General features: G+C 41.7%; 2 protein-coding genes across 4 annotated transcripts in view; both read left to right on the forward strand.

Annotated features, from left to right (window-relative positions):
* The window catches only part of LOC101276639 (nuclear body protein SP140), a 74534-nt gene extending 73404 nt beyond the window's left edge, over positions 1–1130 (forward strand). For both annotated transcript variants that reach the window (XM_033425716.2, XM_049712522.1), the window contains 2 exons: positions 10–153; positions 878–1130. In XM_033425716.2, the coding sequence (XP_033281607.1) occupies positions 10–153; positions 878–985 (252 nt within the window). In that variant the 3' untranslated portion in view covers positions 986–1130. The remainder of the gene's footprint in view (positions 1–9; positions 154–877) is intronic.
* A 7199-nt stretch (positions 1131–8329) lies between these two features.
* SP100 (SP100 nuclear antigen) overlaps positions 8330–23721 on the forward strand; it is an 87859-nt gene continuing 72467 nt past the window's right edge. For both annotated transcript variants that reach the window (XM_033425663.2, XM_033425667.2), the window contains exon 1: positions 8330–8484. In XM_033425663.2, coding sequence (XP_033281554.1) covers positions 8453–8484 — 32 coding nt within the window. In that variant the 5' untranslated portion in view covers positions 8330–8452. The remainder of the gene's footprint in view (positions 8485–23721) is intronic.

Consider the following 23721-nt stretch of genomic DNA (forward strand, 5'->3'; position numbering starts at 1 on the left):
TTTCACTAGATTAAAGAGGCTTCTAAAAACCTAAAGGAACCCATGTGGTTGGACAAGATCAAGAAGAAGCTGAACGAGCAGGGTTACTCCCATGTGGAGGGGTTCGTGCAGGACATGCGCCTCATCTTTCAGAACCACAGGGCATCTTACAAGGTAAGTGGTTCTCCCCGCTTCCATTTCATTTTCTGTCCATTGAGCCACTCTGCCCTCATTTTCTGGTGCCTGGGAAATTTTACTTTCCCTCATCCTATGAAACCTGCAGAGCAAGAGTTCCGGAAGTCAGTGACTTTTCCGTTCAAGACTGGAGTTCAGCAAGGCGTAGTAACAGCGAATCAGAAGGTGTCCCCGCAACCAGAACCCCAGGCCTCGAAGAGCTCAGACCCTCCTACAGCTGCCGTTGAGAGCAGCAGAGTCCTGCCTGCTCCAAACCCAGGGAGAAGAGACTTGCATCTTAAAGTCACACTGTGCTTCTTATCTCTCCCCCAAAACACGCAATCTGACCTCTTCCGAAATCCCAATCTCCAGATTCCACTCCATGTGAATGGATCATATAGTTTAACAGGAGTCACCAGAGGGGAACAGAAGTGTCAATGAAAAAGGAAGGTCATTGATCTAACTTAAAGGCAATCTGTACTATTTGCACTGTTACAAAGAGCATAGATTACTTTTCTACCTCTCACTGAAATCAATAACCCAACCAAATAAGTACGAGTCCCCAGGTGTGGTTATGAGTCCCCACTTGTATCTTGTTGCTCCTCGTTCATATAACTTAGGGTGTCTAAGACCAGAGTCCTGATCATTCTCAGTTACGAGGTGGCAATGACACTGATAATGAGCGTCATGATTTTTGTGTTCATTTTATTTTATTTTTTTCCAGTTCAATGACTTTGGCCTAATGGGACTTAGACTGGAGGCCGAATTTGAGAAGAATTTCAAGGAAGTGTTCACTATTCGGGAGACAAACGAGGACAGCTCACTGGAATAGTGGATGTTGTTAGTGTCCTGGAAAACCCCTTCTGGAGCAGACTTCTCATCCCCCAGCCGCATGGAAGGCTGGCTGCTCGCGCCGCCCCTCCCCAGAGCATTGCCTTCAGCCAGATGGAGCGAGCTTCACCTGGAGGGTTACACTTCCTTGGCCTGGGGGCCAGCCTCCAGTGCCAAGGTGGACTCAACCTTGTGTTATGATTCATGCTCCTGTGTTCCCCATGAGATCCGGCTGGAGCTAGTCTGTGGCTGTGATCACATCCTTGCTTAGCTTTTCCTATAATCCTGCTTCCCTCCCCCGTTTCTCCCAAAGAAACTCACAATAAATCACTTACTTAAGAGACTTTATCTCAGGCTCTGCTTCTAGGGAACCCAACTTAAGGTAACGATCCCAGCAAGCAGGCTGTAACGGTGGGTTCTGAGTTTGGATCCCAGTCTGGCCAGATGGCGATGGGTGGTATATTGATGGTCCCTGGTGTGCTTTAATAGTGCTGTTGCCAAACTTTCACCTTTGGGAAACTCGATGAGATAAAGAGGATTTCACTAGCTTTTGAAATTGGCATTCACGAAGGGAGAAATGGTAAATGGCATTGTAGATTTTGGTGGTTGTTGCTAAGTGCCACTAATATATTGAAAAGAATAAATGACAGCCTTAAATCTATTAGTCAAAGCAAAGACAACCTTACAACTGCAGCTGGAAGGCAGACAAAAGGAAGGCCTGACACAGGTCCCAGGTTTAAGAACGGCAGAACACAGGAGAAGACTGCAGTCTAAACTGGGATGGTCTCCTGTGCCAAAGGCAGAGCCCTGGTAAAGAAGGAGTGCAGTCCTGAATCAGAATCAGCCTTTCTAGGTAGATGCAGTGAGAACCTTGAACTCCAGGTCTCCCTCAACACACAGGGCCTGCAAAAGAATTCCCTAGCCTTTGTTGGAAGACAGACCCCTCCCCTACCCCATCCTAATCTTGCTTGAATGAAGACTGCAGAGTCCTCCCAGCATGACCCCACTGAGAAAGTCCTGGGTTGTCCTGCCAGCTGAAGAGAGCATTTACCCCAGTGGAGCTGCAGGACTGGCCAACATGTACCAGCAGGTACCAGGAGATTGTGTCTGGGGTGGGTCCTGGACAAAGAAGGGGAATGTGAAACTGGAAAAGGGAAAATTGTCAACACAGAAGCACTCTCCTGTGTCAAGAAGTTTAATTAGCCTGGCGAGGGCCAAAGGGGATGAATCAAGTATGCTCCCGGGTGGCTCTTAAATGCTTATATATATATATTTTTTTCTATTCCTTTAATTTTGGAATAAAAATGGCTGGTCACTAAACTTATTGTGGTAATCATTTCATGATGTATATAAGTCAAGTCATTATACATGCCTTAAACTTACACAGTGCTGTATGTCACTTATACTGCAATAAAAATGGAAGAAAAACATTTAATTAAAAAATTTAATTTAAAAAAAGCTTGGTATAAACTGTGGTATATACTAGATGAAGTGGAAGCAGAGATGCCAGGGCAGACTGTGGAAAAGAAGATCCAAAAGCCTCAGGATGGGGCTTCCCTGGTGGCACAGTGGTTGGGAGTCCGCCTGCTGATGCAGGGGACACAGGTTCGTGCCCTGGTCCTGGAAGATCCCACATGCCGCGGAGCGACTGGGCCCGTGAGCCATGGCCGCTGAGCCTGCGCGTCCGGAGCCTGTGCTCCGCAACGGGAGAGGCCACAACAGTGAGAGGCCCGCGTACTGCAAAAAAAAAAAAAAGCCTCAGGATGTTGGCATGGCTCCACTCTCTGCAACTGGAAAACCCATCCACTGGGTTACTGTGCTCTTCAGGAGGCCTCAGAGACATTAACTTAACAAGGTGATAAGGAACACACAGCTGAGGGGCACCAGCATCCTTGAGATACTCAGTGGGGGCTGTCCTCTGTAGTTTGGCATAATGGAGGAATGTTTTACAGAACTGGATTCCCTAGTGACAATGGAAATGATAGGATTCTAGAATAATGGAAGCCAGGTGGCAGCATTTAACTGTCAGAGCAAGATGAAATTAGTTTTGTAATGTGCAGCAAGGTTAGAATGACGGCTGGAGCCCCGGCCCAAAGCAGTCTATGGAGATAGCTAATCGGACACGGTCACTAAACCTGTTATGGTAACCATTTTATGATGTATATAAGACAAATCATTATGCTGTACACCTTAAACTTATAGAGAGATGGGCAGCCAGCAAGGATATTGCTTCATATATATCATCAAAAAAGATTAAAAATAGATGAACGGATGGCTGAGATCAGCTACCCCAATAAAAAGTCAAGATCCCTTGCCTAGTTTCCATACCTGAGCCAAGCTAGGACCTGCGCATGGAAATGAGGGCAGGTCTCATAAGCAAGTGTAAAAGTAGTGATTCCCTGAGTTCTTCACCAAAAGGACCTAAGGTCATTTATTCAAGTAACCATATGCCAGACAAAGGAAAATACACACACCTTTTAACAGTTGTTGATACAGGATCTGAACTGATGCTAATACCTGGGGTCCCAAAACACCATCATGGTCCCTGCTAGAGTGGAGTGTATGGATGTCAGGTAATGTCCATCTAACAGTGAGTCCACCCAATCCATGGGATCACCCAGCAGCCATTACCCCAGTTCCTGAAAGTAAGGATAATGAGAACATACATAGCAGTTGACTGACCTGCATCTTTAACCTGTGAAATAACAATGACTGTCTTAGGAAAGGCCAAGCAGGAGGGCTTGAAACTGAACTTTCCCTTGGTGAAAATGGTAAGTAGAAAGAAAATCACAGTCCTGGAGAATGAGGGAATGACAGAGATTAGTGCCACATGCAAAGATTTAAGGATGCAAGGGTTGTAATCCTCATTACATCTTTGTTTGAACAGCAGTCTGGCTTCTGCAAAAGCTAAGTGGTTCATGGCTGCCAGATGACTACTAGAAACTTAACCAACAGTAGCCCCAGTTGCAGCTGTTGTTGCTTGGTGTGGTATCTCCATTAGAGCAGGTCAGCACGGCCTATGGTATATGTCATGCAACTATTAATATGGAGAAATGTACTTTTAAAACATTCAGTAGGGGCTTCCCTGGTGGCGCAGTGGTTGAGAGTCCACCTGCCGATGCAGGGGACACGGGTTCGTGCCCCGGTCCGGGAAGATCCCACATGCCGCGGAGCGGCTGCGCCCGTGAGCCATGGCCGCTGAGCCTGCGCGCCCGGAGCCTGTGCTCCGCAACGGGAGAGGCCACAACAGTGAGAGGCCCGCGTACCACAAAAAAAAAAAAAAAAAAAATTCAGTAGGAAGTAGGATAAGAATCAATTCATGTTCACATGGACTGGACAACAGTACATGTTTACAGTCTTGCCCCAGGGCTATGTGAATTCTCCTGCTCTCTGTCACAATATAGCCTGAAGGGACAAAGATTGTCTGGCCACCCTGCAGTACATTACATTTGTCCACTATATTGATGACTGTATTAATCAGGGCTCTCTGGAGAAACAGAACTCTGTCTCTCTCTCTCTCTCTCAACCCCAAATTCTGATGGACTTCATTGATGGGATGCACAGTGGCTCACGAAAAGGCAAAAGGCTGGGCTCAGAGCCTGCAAATGGCCCCAGAACCAGGCAGGAAGCAGAGCTGCTCCAGGAATTGAACACCAGGAACATCTCCTCCACCTTGTAAGGAGCTGCCACTGAACAAGTGTTATCCACCTGAGTTTTAACTCCTTAACAAACTTCACGTGAGAGTCCAACTCCCCGAAGAGAGTCTGGCTGGCCTGGCTTGCTCATGGGCCAGTGTCTCGGTTAACATTTCTTCTACTCCTGCACACAAAGGGGAGAAGTCTTCACCCAAAGGAATCCAGGTCTCTTAGGAAAGGGGTGGAGGAGGCTGGACAGCCAAGGAAAATGAAACTGACTGGCAGAACCCACCCGGGGACCATCAGTGAGCTCTGATGTCTAAGGGGAGGAATGGGGTGGTCCCAGGCCAGTCAGTCTGAGAGGCCACAGAGCCAGGGGGGCACATTCCTGAATCGAATGGAACCGGTTGACTGTGGTTCCATTGCCTGTGCTTTGGAGATTAAGGCTGAGTCTGTCATCATGTTAGAAGGGAGAGCGTCCACTCCACCACCTTGGACAGCCAAGGGCAAGGACGGCCACTAAGCCCATCGCCCCTGTCGGTTCCATTTACCTGGACGCATATGTGGGCTGTTGGCTGTAAAGGAGCCTGGCTGTGGTCTTACCTGGGGGGAGTGTTCCTGTGTCCCTGGGAACTGCAGTAGGACTGATGGTCCTGAGGTCCTGGGCTCCACCCTTCAGCCTGAACCTCCCAGTGAGGGTTCCAGTGCATCAGCACACACCCTGCTATCTGGGTGGAGAGGACCGGGCCTTCTGTCTGGAGGAGAGAACGGGGTCCTCCAGCTCTCCCTGAGTAAACTGGGTGGAAGACGTCCCTATGAGGACAATATGCAAAGAACAGTTGACTATGGCTTCTAGAAAGTGAACAAAAGCAGGCTGATGGGAGAGGGAAGTCAAAACTCAAGGGAAGCAGCCAGACAAAATGTTTCCTGTTTATTATTACTCTACTTGAGAGCAGCGGCAGCCTTGCATGGGGTGGCCAGAACTCTGGTAGGAAGCCCACCTTCCTTCTGGTCAGCAGAGCCAGGAAGAAGCCCAGGGCAACCAGGCTTTCTGGGGAGAGAGAAGAAAATCCCAGGAAGGTGAAAGTCACAGAGAAGAACCCCAAATTCTGTGTATAAACCCTCCCCACTTGAATTCAAAACCAACTGACAGGCAAAACGGTGAGACAGATGGGGATCAAAATACTAGTTTTCTTCATGATAAAAGCTGGATGGGGCTTAGTGATGTGACTTACCATGTAGCAAAAAAGAGATCCCTAAAACAGACCCTCAGAATTGAGCTTATCCACACAGTCTTACACAGCTCCCATCAGTCACACCCCACCCCCCAGGCCCCTGTCTCTGTGCACTTGACCTTGGAAGGGCTGACAGAGCCCTGGCCCTGCAGGAAGGACAAGCCCAGGGAGACCCGACAAGGAACAAGCAGACTCACCCCTTGTACCCAGAGAGTCTCCCGGGAGGAGAGAGGAGCAGGGGGTCCAGGCCAGTCCCACTGACTAATGTGCTGCCCCTGGAAGGGGACAGTGGAGCAGGGCCTGAGTGTAACCACTTGGGTCCCAGCATCCACTGCGCTCCACTTCTACACCCACGGAGGAGCGGAGGGTCTTGATCCTCTGGCCTCAGTGGCCACTCTGGCAGCTGACGCTGCTTCCTTCTGCCCTTTAAGCTCAGATCCCAGGTCCTACTGTCTGGTCTCAAGGACAAGCCTCTGGTCCCCACTGGGATCTCCCAGCTTAGAGACTCAGCCCCACTGCTGAAGTCCGAGGGGAAGCTGTTCTGGTGAAGCTCGTGAAGCCCGTCGCCTTAGCGGGTCTTCTGCCCCAGGTCCCTCCTCCCCCACGACCTCCCCTGCCCTCTGGGTTTCCAGGCCCAGTAGCTGGGATCCTCCCGGGACAGCAGAGATGCTCCCCATTGCCAGCAGTCCTCACAGCCATGGAAAATGCCCCAGGTGCCCCCTTATTTCCTTCAATCTCTCCAGCAGGGTTTGTAGGAGGAGTTCAACCTCTTCTTTTTTTTTTAATTGAAGTATGGTTGATTTCCAATGTTGTGTTAATTTCTACTGAACAGCAAAGTGATGCAGTTATACACAGATATATATTCTCTTTTATATATACATATATTTTTTCATTATGGTTTATCCTAGGATCAACCTGCTTCTTAATTTGGGCCTGTCCTTTTCCAAACCCGAGTTCCTGGCTTAAAGACACTGCCTTCTCCACGGAGGCCTGGGGATGCTTCAGAAACTCCCACGGCTCTCACAGAGTGTGGCGCAGGCCCGGCTTTCTCAGACCCACAGGAAGGTCTCTGCCAGGGGCCAGGAGCAGCCCCCATGCGGGAGTGTCCACCCTGTGGCTTGCTCGTCCCGCTGCTGCTAGGTGGACTCTAATGGCAGGTGCTCAACGTGAAGGTCCTCAACAGACAACAGAAAAGTGGGCACATTTATGTCAGCAGCCAGCATGGCAGTGGCCTGGGCCACCAGCTGCCCAGGGGCAGAGAGAAGAGGGAGAGGGGACGCTAGAAACGGCAGGTGTGGTCTGTGCCAGCCTTGTCTGGACCCCACGCCTCATGGAGTCAGGAGCAGAGGACGGTTGTGCCCAACAGAGGCTCGGCTTACTAGTCCTTCTACACCCCCAAAGTGAGGGAGGGAGAGAGGGATCCACACGTGTGCAGGACCTGGTACCACTGAGACCCTGCCCACTGGAAGAGATGCCCTCATCAGTGTCCTGGGATCTGTCCTAACCACTGAGATATGATGCTCACTTCTTTGGGGGAAAGAAAGAAGTGGAGGGAAGGTAGAAACCTTCCCCCTCATTTTCAAATATGCTTTGCTTTTGTGCTCACTCACGTGAGTCTTCTGATCACTTCTCATTCTTCGTGGAATGATGACTCAGTATCTGAGTGAAAAACCTGTGCACAGACACAACTTCAGGGCCAAGGGTCACCCTCTCAGCTGGGGTCACCTGCCTTTTCATTTCTAGGTTATCTGGGTTCCAACCTCCATCTCCATCCAAAGGGAAGCCTTTGCCCCTCAGCATTCCCATCACTGCTTCCCAGGTTTCTCCTCTTCACCCCTGGCTGCAGTTGTGAAGCAACCCCATAGTCGGGGCACCTTGGACCCTTGCACCTAAGATGTAACACTTGTCACCAACTTGGCTCCAGCCTCTGGCCCCAGGGCCTTGGAGATTTTTCTCCTACCTCTGACTGATTTCCAGGAATACTAAGAACATTCTCTCCACTTTATAAAGCTGAGCATTTGGGCTCTCTCCTGGTCTGTGTCCATACGCTATGACCTAAATGCATCGGTCCAGGCTCTCCCACAGCCCAGAGAAAAGATTTGAAGTCTCTGTCTTTCCCTCTCCCCACCATGGTCATCTCGGAAAGGGGAAGGGGCACAGATGGAGTTTACCCCGACCATGTACTAAGCTCTGAACCGCTCTGAGAAGGCAGGAGACTGGCGACAGTTGGGGTCATGCAGAAGTTGTTGCTGTCTTTGCACAAACAGGTGGACCCCTGAGGGCTGGCCCTGCTCCTCCCCTGGCCCTCCAGGCCCCGACTGTCATTCCTTGTCTTTCATCCCTGGGATCACATGTCAGGATGGCTGGAAGCACAGTGGAGTTACGAGAAGAGGGAGGGCATCTGCACAGCACAGCTCACTGATAAATACTTTCACTTCCCTTTTCCCTACTTGGGCGGAGTCATCTCTGGGTGAGTCCCAAGAGCAGACTTCCTGCTCAGGGCTCAGGGCTCCAGCAGCCTCCCGGGACCGGACCGAGGCTGGGGAGCCTGGAGGGGTCGGAGGCCAAGCTCAGGCCCAGGCCAGGCTGGGCGGGAAGATGGCTGGTGGGGGCAGCGAGCTCAGCAGCAGGTCAGTCTTTCTCCCCCTTCCTCCCACCTTTCCCACTGGCCTCGCTGCTGCTTCAGTGCTGTCCTTTGGACTCTGCACTAAACCTCTGCTTTACACCTGGTGTAGGAGAACAGTCACCTGCAGTGTAATGAAGGGCAGGAATGTATAATGAGGAAGGGATTTTAAACTGCCGCAGGGCGCCTGCTGGTTGAGTCCTGCAGCCACAACACAGGTGACTACTTGTTTTGCAGCTACTGCTCAGCTGGCAGGCCTGTCTGAAGGCAGCAGTCCTTCCTGAGGCTTTGCAGCGAGGATTTATTTCCTTGTGGCCCCAGGTCACTCTCGTTCCCCTCAGGTCAGTTCTAACTTCACACAGGTCATTTCGAAGAAGGTAGTTTCGAAAATAAAAAATTCAGGAGAAACCCCTGATTTATTCTCAAACCCTGGGTGGTGCTGTCGGTCTCCTATCTGTCCTGTGGACGGGACCACTATTCCCAGTTCTAGCTGGGGGCCTGGGTTCTTCCTCCAGCGATCCCAAGCAAAGAAATTAAAGGGAAGAGAAATACCCCAAACTGCAAAGAGCTAGCACAGGCTGAGTAATTTTATGTTTGGTTTCGTTTTCTGTTCTGGAATAGGTTACACCTCTACAAGAAAAAGAGTAGAAATCCTATCTTTCTCTCTAGTAATGGGTCAGAAATACCACTACTTAATATTTTAAAGTTTTTGATTTTTTAATACGAAAGAAATACATTATGCATTCTTGCTCATAAAATTTCAAACGATACAGAAGTATATAGAGGGAAAAAGTCCTGTTCACCACTCACCCACTTGCAGCTTCCAATACCAGTCCTGTTAGAGTCGCAGGCATAACCTTCCAGATCCTTTTCTTTGCATTTACATATATAACTCATTTTCTTAAATACAAAATTTGAATCCTGTTTTTTTAAAAAATGGATTCATATTGTGAATGCCATTTTGCATTTTCACTGACTTTAATAGCCATAGGCTCTTCTCATTCTTTTTAACAGCTATATATTGGCCAAAAAGTTCCGTAAGAGGTTACAGAAAAATCCGAATGAACTTGTTGGCCAACCCAATACTATCCCGTAGAATGGATACACCATCGTTTTTATTGTTTGTTTATTTAATTGAAATATAGTTGATTTGCAATATGGTGTTAGTTTCAGGTGTAGAGCAAAGTGATTCAGTTCTATATATATATATATATATATATATATATACACACACACACACACACACACATATATACATATAAAAATATATATTCTTTTTCAGATTCTTTTCCCATATAGGTTTTACAAAATATTGAGTATAGTTCCCTGTGCTATACAGTAGGTCCTTGTCGTTTGTCTACTTTATATACTAGTGTGTATATGTTACTCCAAAATTCCTAATTTATCCCTCCCCCCACGTTTCCCCTTTGGTAACCATAAGTTTGTTTCCTATGTCTGTGAGTCTGTTTCTGTTTTGTAAATAAGTTCATTTGTATCATATTTAGATTCCACAAATAAGTGATATCATATGAGATTTGTCTTTCTCTGTCTGACTGACTTCACCTCTAGGTCCCTCCATGTTGCTGCAAATGGCATTATTTCGTTCTTTTTTTATGGTTGAGTAATATTTCATTGTATAAATATACCAATCTTCTTTCTCTGTTCATCTGTTGATGGACATTTAGGTTGCTTCCACATCTTGGCTATTGTAAATAGTGCTGCTATGAACATTGGGGTGCGTGTATCTTTTCCAAGTATGGTTTTCTCCAGATATATGCCCAGGAGTGGGATTGCTGGATCATATGGTAGCTCTATTTTTAGTTTTTTAAGGAATCTCCATACTGTTCTCCATAGTAGCTGTACCAATTTACATTCCCACCAGCAGTGTAAGAGGGTTCTCTTTTCTCCACACTGTCTCCAGCATTTATTATTTATAGACTTTTTGATGATGGCCATTCTGACTTACACCATAGTTTTTTGTTTGTTTGTTTTGTTTTTTTATTTTTGGCTGCATTGGGTCTTTGTTGCGGAGTGCAGGCTTATTGCAGTGGCTTCTCTTGTTGCGGAGCATGGGCTCTAGGCATGTCGGCTTCAGTCGTTGCAGCATGTAGGCTTCAGTAGTTGTGGCTTGTGGGATCTAGAGCACAGGCTCACTAGCTGTGGCACACAGGCTTAGTTGCTCCACAGCATGTGGGATCTTCCCAGACCAGGGCTTAAACCCACGTCCCTTGCATTGGTAGGCGGGTTCCTAACCACTGCGCCACCAGGGAAGCCCCATACACCATGGTTTTTAAAGCATCCCTCCTCCCCACCCTATTGACAGACATTTAGATCATTTTCAATTGTTCACTTTTACGAAGAAGCAGTGATAACAATGATTATGTATTTCTTTATATTTTTGTACATATAAAAGTGTTTGTCTTGTGTCAATAACCAAAAAAATGGAATTGCTGAGGCAAAGGGTACTAATGTTTAATTGTTTATAGATTCTGCAAACAGCCTTTCTAAGTAGCTGAACCAATGTATTCACCTACAAGATTTAGGTGAGCCATCTCCCCACACCCAAACTTTGCAGAGGTGGTGGATCAAGAGTTGCATCTTGTTAACTTTACCCTCCCGATTACATGAGAGGTTGAACAGTTTTTTTGTCTATTGGCCTCTTCTATGAAGTGCTGGTTGATTTATTGCCAGTGTTAGTGAGTTGAGGTGATTATTCTTTCTTTAACTGTAAGGGAGAATTTGCTAAAATTCTGAAACTTATAAATATACTTTCCTTGCCCTTTCACTTTGTTGTGGTGACTTTATCTTATTAAAGCTTAAACTTTAAAGTATAGCCTTATTATTGTATTGATTTTATAAAATAGATGTACCGTTGTTATTATGAATAAATAAAGTGATGCAGAAAGTTATTGATAAATTCTGTGTGCACAGTCTTTAAATATAGCCCTTGTGTTTTTAAGGTGATAGATTCAATTCTACCTTTACTTCAGGGTAAGTTTCTCCTCTAGTATCACCGAAACGATTTTCTATTTCAATTCTGGGGCAAAATTATTCTTCCACTGGAGCAACTTCAGCCTTCACAGCTTTTATCTGTCCCTAATCTTTCATTTCTTTAGCTTTTTACTTTCTGCTCGTGATGGTTGTCTCAAACTTTCCTTCATGACAATTATTTAATTTTTAGTAGTTTTTGGTTTCTTGGGGGTTTTTTTAAGTTGATTTGTTTATTTGGGGGGATCTTAATTTGTTTCTACAGCTCTTCCAACTCCACTTGAAGTCACGTATTGTTATTTTATCACCCTATCTTCATGCTCTTGCTTTGCTATTTAGGTTTTTGTGCGATGTTCAGTGCTTTGGGGATGTTTTCTTCATCCTCTGGGTTATCCTTCCAGATTGATTCTATTTGCAGTTTGGTTTCAAGTGTTGCTTTACTTTCTTGTTCATATGCCTGCCCTGGTTTTACAGCCCATTTCATTCCAGCATGACCTGGGCAGCTCTCCCACCACCCACAGCCTTAAGCTGAGTGAATGTTTTTGTTTCTTTCCCCCCCACATTTCCTGTCTTATCTGAGACCATATTACTTCCCGTCTGATCTATGGTTAAAGCTTCTACTTTAATTCTTATGAATTTTTGTCTGAGAATCCTTTAATCTGTTAAACCATCCCTTTCCCCACTGATCTGCAGTGCTCCCTTTCCCATTAGCCAAGGGGCCATACGTGCAGGGTCTGTTTCTGTGCACTCTCTTCTCTGCCATTGACCTATGACAGCCTCTCCTTATGCGTTTCCACACTGTCATGGCAACAACAACTTCACGTGAACTCTTGAAGAGTAAATCTTCCCATGTTCTTTTCTTCTTCCAAAGTGTCTTGGCCCTTTGCATCTCCAAATCAGCTTGTCAAAATCTTGTCGAGATTTTGGTTAGGATTGCGTTGACTCTATAGGTCAATCTGAAGAGAACTGACATCTTTACAATCTTGTCTTCCATCTCATTAATATGGTATATATATATTAATTTAAAAATATTTTCTAATAAAATTTAAACTTTTCTGTCTAGAAGTCTTATACTTCTGCTAGATTTATTCATAGATACTTGAGATCTTTGTACTATGATATCTATATAATTTAAAAATCAACTTTCTAGCTGCTTGTTACTAAGATATAAAAATAAATTGAAACTGCCAAACTTTAAAAAATTCTAATAAATTGTATGGAGATATATATTTTGTATATAGATATAAATTTATATAATGTATACATAATGACTATTTTGTTACTTTCAATCTAATTCTTATACTTCCTACTTCTTTTTCTTGCCTTACTGTGTGGGCTAGGACTTTGTACATGGCGAGTATAAGTAGTGATAGTAATCATCTCTATCTTGATTCCAGTCCCAGAGGGAAGTCCTTTATCATTATACAATTATGAATGATGTTTGCTATAGGCTTTCTTTCTTAATAAAAAGACTTACACAGATCAAAGAAGTTTTATATTTGGCGTCTGATACTTTCAATATATGAGGTGTTTGTGACCCTGTTTTCTGTTGTTTCTGCCAGTTCTCACTCACAGATTTCTTTTTTTAAATAAACTTTTTATTTTGGAATAATGTTATATTTACAGAAAAGTTGCAAAGATAGTACAGCAGTCTCTAATACTGTACACCCAGTTTCATTTCCTGTGTTGTTATCCTCTTACATTATTGTGGTACATTTGTTGAAACTAATAAAACCCAGTATTAGTAGGTTACTGCTAACTAAAGCCCAGACTTTTTTCAGTTTCACCAGTTTTTCCACCAATGTCCATTTTCTTTTGTGGGATTGAATCCAGTATACCACATTGCATTGAGCCATCCCATCACCTCTTCTCTTCTGGTCTGTGACAGTTTCTCAGTCTTCCCTTGTCTTTCACAACCTTGACAGTTTGAAGAGTACTGATCAGGCATTTTGTAGAATCTTTCAATTTTGGTTTGTCTTGATGTCTTTCTCATGATTATAATGGGGTTATAGGTTTTATGAAAGAAAACCACAGAGGTGAAATGCCCTTCTCATCACCTCGTATCAGGGGATATGTCAACCTGACTTATCACCAGGAATGCTGGCCTTGATCATTTGGTTTAGGTAGTGTTTGCCAGGCTTTTCCACTATAAAGTTACTATTTTTTTCCTTTCCACACTCTATTCACAAAGATTATTTTGCTTATATAGCTGGCTATCTTTGACTATGTACTAGCATCATATTTAGAAAAATTATTTATGGGTAAAATCTGGGACCACAGTGAAGGTACTAGGCTTTGGAAAGGATTTCTGTTTGCTACAACCAGGTGCCTCGGGACGCACCAATTTGGGAACTGTTTAGCACATGTTCAGGGGCTGAGAGAACCTGGGGGAACCCAGGTGATTTAACTGGGAATACAATTCAGTATATTCAGAGATATCCCTCCACTTATTCTCACCATGAATATGTCAAGGTCAGGGTCTGGACTCCCATTGGACTCTCCACCCTGTGTGGACTCTAGACTTTATTTCTGTCTCTCTCACTCCTTAATGCTGTCAAACCTGAGGTCCTGATTCTCTGGGGTCAGCAGATGCCCTCAAATCAAAAGTGTCTCTGTGCTTTGCTTACCTCTCTGGTTTCTCCTTCCCTTTACTTTTGCCTGGCAAATCCTTATGGTGGTTTCATCTCTTCTATGATTAATAACATGTTTAAATGCTTTTTCCAACTCAAGTTTTTTTCAACAGAACTCTGTACTGCTTGTGGGAGTTGGGAGAGATTGAGATGTTTTGAATCCTGACCTACCACACCGGAAACTTATGGTCATTGACTAAGTGATTGATTGATTGATTGATTAACTGCCATTTTTCAAAGTTTATGGCTTGAGGTTGGATTGTGGCTCTTGAAGTTTTCTCTGACTGCTTCTAGGATTTTCTCTTAGCATTTAAACTGTAGTGAGTCTAGATTTGTTTGTTTGTTTTTTTATTGTTTTTGTTTTGCATTTAGCCTGTTGGTGTTTTCACAGTTGCTTGAATTTGTGAGTTGATGCCTTTTATCTGTTTTGGAAAATCCTTAGCCGTTAACTCTTCAAATATTTCTTCTGCCCCCCCCCCCCCAGCTTCCTCCTCTCTCTAGGGCTCAAAAGCAGATTATACTAGACCTTTTGACTGTCTCTCACATATTCCTTTCATGCTTTTCTGCATTTTTCCATTTTTTAAATGTCTGTACTTTAGTTGGATGTCTTTTATTGAGGTATCTATCTTCTAGTTGGCCAATCGAAAAGTGTTGTCTTTTTAATCCAATCTTCTGCTAAATACTACCAACAAGTTTCATTTTTAAAATTGTATTTTTAGATCTAAATATTCCATTTCATTATTTTTTGTAGATTCCAATTCTCTGGTAGAATTATCTGACTTTCTATTTTCTCCATCATTTCATCCATTTTCTTGACCATGTTAATCACAGATTTTATGTGCTAAGTCCAATCTCTGGATCATCTGTGCACTTGCTTCCATCATCTTTTTTTTTCTTGGTTTGGTCTTATAGTCCTATCTTTTGACATGCCTATTAATTTTTGATTGAATGCCAGACATTGTGTATGCAAGACATGGAGCCCCCAAATATTCTCTTCCACATAAGAGTGATTCCCCTTTCCTCTGCTAAGCAAGTAAAACAATGAGGCAGACTACATTACACATTCAGGGCATGAAATGACTCAAGATTAGTATGCATTTTTTGATAAGATTTAATATACCTCTGGTTTGCCCTGATCACAGATGAGGACATCCAGGGCTTTCAACTGAAAGAGAGCAATCAAGTTTTCTCTGCTTTTCAAAGCTTTTGTCATATTTTCACCCTCTTTCTTCATGCAGCTTTAGAAATGAAAAAAGTTCTTGAGAAAACCAACCAAGTTTTTAATTTCCTTGAAGTCTCTAACTTTGCACTCCAACTCCAAATGACCATCAGAAGTTCTGCTAGTTTCTTTGTCCTCCAGCTACAGCCCTTTGCCTGTGCCAAGTCCAGATTCTTAGCTTCTAGCTATGTTCAGAATTTACAAGTGCTCTCATGGGACAAAAAGGCTACAGATTCCAAAGCCACATCATCACTCCCTTCAGAGCTTTCAACTCTCTCCCTTTATGTTCTCTGGACCTCATCATGATTGTCTTTGCCTTTTCTGCATGGTGAGCCTTCAGGTAATTCTGCTTTGCTTTTCAGAGACTTTTTACATTTTTATTCCAGCCTCCTGGCCTTAAAAACTTTACCAAATATCTTGGGAAGAAGAATGGGTTGTGTGTTGAGGCCCCTCAAGTCTCCAGCCCTGTGTGACTGTCACAAGCTCTCTGTGTTCCCTGCTAAGAGTAACACTCTTTGGTCTTGGCCAAGCCCAAATTCTCAGCCTCTGTTCCCAGAATCAGCAAATACCAGCCACCACCCTGAAAAATAACAATTATAGCTTCTCAGCTCCCAAAGGTCTCCAATCTCTAGAACCTTAGTCTCTGCAGACTCTGTTGCTTCTGTAGCTCTCTAGTCCCTTTAAAATTATTTTCTGGTATTCTACCCAGCTCTTCTAATTGTTCTATACTGGACTTCTGGCCTGCCTCAAACTGTTCGATCCTACCCTCTGATGAATTTTTGTTTACATTATTTTATGTGGATACTAACCAAGGGTTAACCTATAGTCTAGTTTCATTTTCCCATTTTATTCAAAAATAACATACAATTTTTAAAAATTTTTTATTATTTTTAATTGAAGTAGAGTTGATTTACAATATTACATGAGTTTTAGGTGTACAACACAGTGATTCAATTTTTTATAGATTGTACTCCATTTAAAGTTATTACAAAATAATGGATATATTTCCATGTGCTATACAATATATGCCTGTTGCTTATTTATTTTATACATAGTAGTTTGTGTCTCTTAATCTCATATGCCTATCTTGCCCCTCCCCACTTCCCTCTCCTCACTGGTAACCACTAGCTTGTTCTCTATATCTGTAAATCTGTTGCTGTTTTGTTATATACATTCATTTGTTTTATATTTTAGATTCCATATATAAGTGATAACATAGAGTATTTGTCTTTTTCTATCTGACTTGTCTCACTAAGCACAATACTCTAGGTCCATTCACATTATTGCAAATAGCAAAATTTTATTTTTTTAATGGCTGAGTAATATTCCAGTGTGTGTGTGTGTGTGTGTGTGTGTGTGCATCATGCCTTATTTATACATTCATCTGTTGATGGGCACTTAAGTTGCTTCCATATCTTGGCAATTTAAATAATGCTGCGATTAACATTGGGGTACATGTATCCATATCCGTTTTTATACTCAAGTTCACCAATGTTATCCTCCTTATGCTTTTTTTAAAATGCCTTTTATATACTCAGAATTCTAACCATATTCTCCTATATATTATACTAATACTTTATTCATTCATTCACAAATATTTCCCGATACCATGTTTTCAGAACTTAATGAGATGCTGGAATATCATGGTGAGCAAAGCAGACCAAGTCCCCGCCCTAATGGAAATGACATTCCAGTGAGAGACAAATAGTAAACAGATGAACAAATAAATGTATAATTTAATGACAGAAAGTGGTAAGAGTATAAAGAAAAAAGCATATGGGGTACATGGATAGAGTGTAATGGGAGTGCAATTTTAGACAGGATGTCCTGGGAGGGCTTTCTGAGAGGTTCGTATTTGATGAGAGTCATGAATGTATTGAGGAAAAGCACCATGCCAATTCCTGAAGAAATGTTCTAAGTAGAGGAAACAGCCAACGAAAAGTCAGGCATAGAAACATGCTTGGAATGTCTGAAGAAGGCTTGGAGGTTAAGGTGCCAAAGGGCAGTGATCTAGAAGAGGAGTAGTAGAAAATGAGGTTGGAAGGTCATGTTTCTCATGGGTCATGGTCAAGACTTTATTCAAAATAGAGTGGGGAGTCATTGGAGGGTTTTCAATAGAGTGAAGTAATCTGATTTCAGTTTTTAAAAGATCTCTTTTGCTTATGTTTGATGTTTGGAGAACAGCTGCAATATGACATGAGTGGAAACAAGAAGACTCGTTGGTAGCTATGACAGTAGCCAGGCAAGAGATGATGGTGGTTGGGACCAGGTTGGTGCAATGAATATAAAGAAAAAGGGTGGGATACTGGATATGTTTCTATGGTAAAGCCAAGAACAGTCAAAGATGGATCAGACATTAAGTATGAGAGGAAGAGAAGTGTCATAGAAGACTGGAAATGTTTTAGCCAAAGCAATTAAAGGAGAGCGTTGTCATTTGCCTAGATGGCAACATTGTGTAGTGATTAAAGGGCCTGGACTCTGGTCCAAAGCCTCACTCTGTTCTTCAATAATTATGTGGCCTTGGGGATATTGCTTAACATCTCTGTACCTCTGTTTCTTCATCTGTAAAATGGGATAATAAGAGCATATACCTCATAGGTGCTGTTATATGTATTTACTAAATCCTATATATGGAAAAATTAGAAAATAAGCAGGTTTCAAGAGGTGACTCAGAAGATCAGTGATCAGTTGCTGCCTGCTAATTGTAAAAGGCCTACCTGTGTCATCAAAGTGAAGATGGTTGAATATAAATCTGGAGTCCAGGGGAGAGATATGAGGTAGAGATGCACATTTGGGAATTGTCCATGTGTGGCTGGTATCCAAAGCCATGGGAATAGATAGGATTACACAGGGAAGGAGTGCAGATAGAAAAGAGGTAAGAGAACTGTCCTTGAGGAGTTGAATACATGCAAAAGAGTAGGACTAGCCAAGGAGATAGTTGGAAAGCCATAAAGGCATGGCTCTCAGGAGCCAAATGAAGAAAGCATTTCCAGAAGGGAGAAGTTTATCAATGTCCATGAGGTTGAGGGATAAAGTAAGAGGAGGACTGAGAATTGGCCTTTGGGTTTGGCAGTGTGGAGGTCAGGGAAAACATAAACCCAGAATATTATGTATAGGGTACTGGTAGGGGTAAAACTTGAATGCGTGCAAGAGAGACTGAGGTGGAAAAGTGGAGACAGTTAATATGGACAATTTCAAACAAGAAACACAACAGGAGAGGTAATCTGAGTGTAGGGATATTTTTAAATGGGTAATATTGAAGCATGCTGTATGTTGATAGTAATAGTCCAATAGAGAAGGAAAAGTTGTTGAGGCAGAAGTGAGAAAGAATGATTCTGTATTGATTGTGCCTGAGTCAGGGAGAGGTAATGGAAAACAGTGCCCAAGTGGGGGGATTGTCCTTAGGCTGAAGAGAGGCAATCTGTGCACTGTAACAGGAGGGAAGGCCAATGGGTGCCCATGTAGGTAGGCTGATGTATTCCATGGTGAGAGGATGCAGTTACATTCTTCTATTTTGCATCTACATTCTCAGTTGAGAGGGAGAGAAAAGGTTGGAAGAGTTTGAGGATAGAAAAGCTGTAAAACAGTCATTCAGGGAAGGAAAAAGTGAAATGAGTAGCATGATGTACGATTACTCAACAGCACCGAGAATCCATTTCAGCTTAATGATTATAAACTTAAAGAGAGAGCACTTAGCATGCTTGTTTTTTTTTCTCCAGATAGCTTGGGTGCTGATGAGTGGAAGAGGGGCTAATCTGATTTTATCCAGGGTTATCGATATATTAGATAAATTCACTGGAGGGAGATGTGAACGAGGAAGTTAAAGGTGAATTTAAGAGGCAGATTTTAATAGCAGTCCTAGAACTTGACTGCATGATGGGGAGCTTTGAACTTACTGATCCCCTTCCCAGTTGTATTTGGATATTAGAATGTTTTAAAACTCCTTAGTAGATTCTAATGTATAGCCAAGGTTAAGAACCCTGGAATATAACAGTATATCATGAATTTAGGTGGGTAAGAAAAGTGAAGACATAGAAGCAATTATGAAAAATTTTAAAAAAATGTAGCAGAATTGGGAACCTGAGGGTAGGGGATCACAGATTCATTGGAGTGCAGGTGTTAGAAGACATGACCTGCAATAGATGAGGCAGTGGTCATATTTGAGTCTGAGATTTTGGAGCATGCATAAATTGGAGAAATGATGAAGTCTAAAGTATGGCCATGGAAGAAAGTTGCAGAAATCAAGTGGAAGACAAGATTATTAGAGGTAAGAAGGTCAGCAAGTTGAAAGATCAGGATATTTAATGGAATCTCTGTGAAAATGGAAATAATCATGAATTTTGTAAGGACTCCTGGTAAGGTATTTGCAAAAATTTTCTTCGAATAAGGGGCAGTGGCCAGTAGAATGGCAGATAGAAAGGAAAGAAAAAAGGAAAGGTAAAATGTTTTATAGTTTGCTTAGTTGTTTTTTTGGTTGGTTTATATTTCTTTCTTAATTCCACGGGAGATTTGTTTTTGCAAATGGAATGAGCTACAGAACTACCATTTTTTTCCTTCAAAAAAAGGACCATTTATGCAATAACATTAACTTAGTAGTTTAACTACTGATTTGAAAGAACATTTTAAACATATACTAGATTACCTTTTATATATAGGTGATCCTTGTTCTGATCCATGATTCTACTTTTTTATTCCTCTTTCAACACTGAAATATTTTAGTTACTATGGCTTTATAGGTAAAGCTCTTTATCATTCCTATTTTCAAAATATTCATAGATATTCTTGAGTTCTTTCTCTTCTAGATAAATGTTGGGACCAATTGTTAATGTTCTGTAGTATAACTCATCTTTCTGGGATTCAGTCAATAGACATTGAATGAATATATAGATTTAAATTAAATTTTAAATTAAAATTTAAAAATTAAATTAAAATTTAAAAAATTCTGAATGGTCCCAACTAGAAAGATGGCATGTCTCTTTATTTATTCAAGTACATATTCAAGTTCTATAGTAAAGTTATTGTTTTTTAATAATCCCTATGGTAAGCTCATTGGGTAAATTTAGTGCTAGGCATTTTACAATTATATTTATAAATGGAAACTCATTTTTCTTTTACATTTTCTAAATTTTTATTGCTGGCATAGGGGAAAACTATTGGTTTGAGTTTGTTGATCTTATGGATATAAATCTTACTAAGTGGACTTCTCCTAATATTATCTTGTATTTTTCTGCAGAAATCTTTGATTTCCTTTATCAATGTTTTATAGTTCTCAGCATATAAGTCTTTCACTTCCTTGGTCAGGTTTATTCCTAAATTTTGGGGGGTTTTTGATGCAATTTTATAAGTGACTGCTTTTTTTTTTAACTTTCCCTTTCTGATATTTCATTGTCAGTGTAAAGAAATGCAACAGATTTATTGCCTTTAGCTCAGTTTTCATCTCAGCAATTGAGTTGTCTAAATTTGATTGGCTCCTCTTTATAATTTCTAGTTCTGTATTACAGTGATCTGCATTTCTATCAATAGTGTTTCTTAATTCCTTCAGCAATTTTATTACCTCCTTTTTCAATTCAGGGTCTGACAGACTGGAGAGGTCTGTTTCATTGTTTGTTCTTTCAGGAGATTTCTCTTGTTCTTTTAATTGCCTTAGTGTGAGGGTTGGTTTTATTCATTGTTCTGGGTACTCCAGGGCCCTTTCAAATGGAAACCTACTTATTTTAAGTCACACAATTTTGCTTGTAATAGTTCTTCAGTTATTTCCTCCCTTCTGCTTTCTCCTATCTTTTGGAATTCATGTTAGTTGGATATTAGGTCTCCTAGGTTTATCCTCTACAAGCTTCCTGCTTTTCAGGGTCTTGGGGCAGTTCTTTATATTTTTTTTCTTTTGAATCTACCATCTGTAAAATGTTCTCAGCTCATTCATTCATTCTAGTGATTTTTAAATTTCTGCCATCATATTTTTAATTTCCAAAACCTCTTTTTAAAACTTTCTTTTTTTATACATCTTTTTTGAAAAATGAATCCGATACTGTTTTTCTACTACTGAAGACAATAGTTTTTTTTTTTTAATTCCATTTATTACAAGGTTTTTTTGAGAGTTAGTTACTTTCCATCTCTTTCCCTACTATTTGTTTCTTCTCAAGGATTCCATCAGGTGTCCATTTACATTTAAGAATGAGAGATGAAAACTTGATTAGGGCTCTGTGTAAAGGATGCCTCTAGTTGACTGGTGAGTTTCATTGTGCCAGTTTTGACTTTCACCACTCAATCTGTCTTCTGAAGTAATGGTGCCTCTGATTCCTGACCCCATTCACAATTCAGAAGCCTAAATTGGCTTTCCTCTTTCCAGTTTCCCCTTGTGTGAGTAACTATATTTTTTAAAGATTTATTGAAGTATAATTGATATACAAAAAATTGCACATATCTAATGTATAAAATTTGATGAGTTTGGACATGATACCATCACCACAACCAAGGTACTAAACATATTTATCACCTCCAAACCCCTTTTTGTATTTGTTAACTATAGGTACTGTGTTTTATAGTAGATCTCTAGAACTTATTCATCTTGCATAACTGAAACTTTATACCCATTGAAAAACAATTACCCATTTCCCACCCCCAGCACTGGTAACCACCATTCAATTCTCTACTTCTATGAGTTTGACTATTTTAGATACCTTATGTAAGTGGAATCATGCAGTATTTATCCTTCTGTGACTGCTTTATTTAACTTAGCATAATGAACCTCTAGGTTCATCCATGTTGTCCTAAATGGCAGGATTTCTTTCTTTTTTAAAGAAACAATCCTACTTACCATCGCATCAAAAAGAATAAAATACCTAGGAATAAATCTACCAAGGAGACAAAAGACTTGTACTCTGAAAGCTATGAGAAGCTGATAAAAGAAATCAAAGATGACACAAACTGTAAAGATATACCACGTTATTGGACTGCAAGAATCAATATTGTCAAAATGACTGTACTACCCAAGGTAGTCTATAGAGTCAATGCAATCCTTATCAAATTACCAATGGAATTTTTCATGGAACTAGAATAAAAATTTTTAAATTTGTATGGAGACACAAAAGACCCTGAATAGAAAGCAATCTTGAGAAAGAAAAATAGAGCTGGAGGAATCAGGCTCCCTGACTGCAGACTATACTACAAAGCTACAGTCATCAAAACAGTATGGTACTGGCACAAAAACAGAAATATAGATCAATGGAACAGGATAGAAAGCCCATAAACCTATGCACCCATGGTCACCTAATCTATGACAAAGGAGGCAAGAATACACAATGGAGAAAAGACAGCCTCTTCAATAAGTGGTTCTGGGAAAACTGGACAGCTACATGTAAAAGAATGAAATTAGAACACTCCCTAACACCATACACAAAAATTAACTCAAAATGGATTAAAGACCTAAATGTGAGGTAGGATACTATAAAACTCTTAGAGGAAAACAGGCTGAACACTCTTTGACATAAATCACAGCAACATCTTTTCTGACCCGCCTCCTAGAGTAATGAAAATTAAAACAAAAATAAACAAATGGGACCTAATTAAACTTCAAAGCTTTTGCACAGCAAAAGAAACCATAAACAAGATGAAAAGACAACCCGTAGAATGGGAGAAAATTTTTGCAAATGAAGCAACTGACAAAGAATTTATCTCCAAAATATACAAACAATTCATACAACTCAATATCAAAACATAAACAACCCAATCAAAAAATGGGTGGAAGATCTAAACAGACATTTCTCCAAAGAAGATATACATATGGCCAAAAAGCACATAAATAGATGCTCAACATCAAAATTATTAGAGAAATGCAAATCAAAACTACAATGAGATATCACCTCACACCAGTCAGAAGGGCCATCATCAAAAACTCTACAAGCAATAAATGCTGGAGAAGGTGTGGAGAAAAGGGAACTCTCTTGCACTGTTGGCAGGAATGTAAATTGGTACAGCCACTAGGGAGAACAGTACAGAGGTTCCTTTAAAAACTAAAAATAGGGCTTCCCTGGTGGCGCAGTGGTTGAGAATCTGCCTACCAATGCAGGGGACACGGGTTCGAGCCCTGGTCTGGGAAAATCCCACATGCCACAGAGCAACTGGGCCCGTGAGCCACAATTACTGAGCCTGCGCATCTGGAGCCTGTGCTCCGCAACAAGAGAGGCCACAATAGTGAGAGGCCCGCGCACAGCGATGAAGAGTGGCCCCCACTTGCCACAACTAGAGAAAGCCCTCGCACAGAAACGAAGACCCAACACAACCATAAATAAATAAAATTAAAAAAAAAAAAAAAAAAAAACTAAAAATAGAACTACCATATGACCCAGCAATCCCACTCCTGGGCCTATATCTGGAGAAAACAATACTCTGTAATGACCTATATGGGAAA

Source organism: Orcinus orca, chromosome 7 (genome assembly GCF_937001465.1).
Source record: "Orcinus orca chromosome 7, mOrcOrc1.1, whole genome shotgun sequence".
In the NCBI taxonomy this organism is placed as follows: Eukaryota; Metazoa; Chordata; class Mammalia; order Artiodactyla; family Delphinidae; genus Orcinus; species Orcinus orca.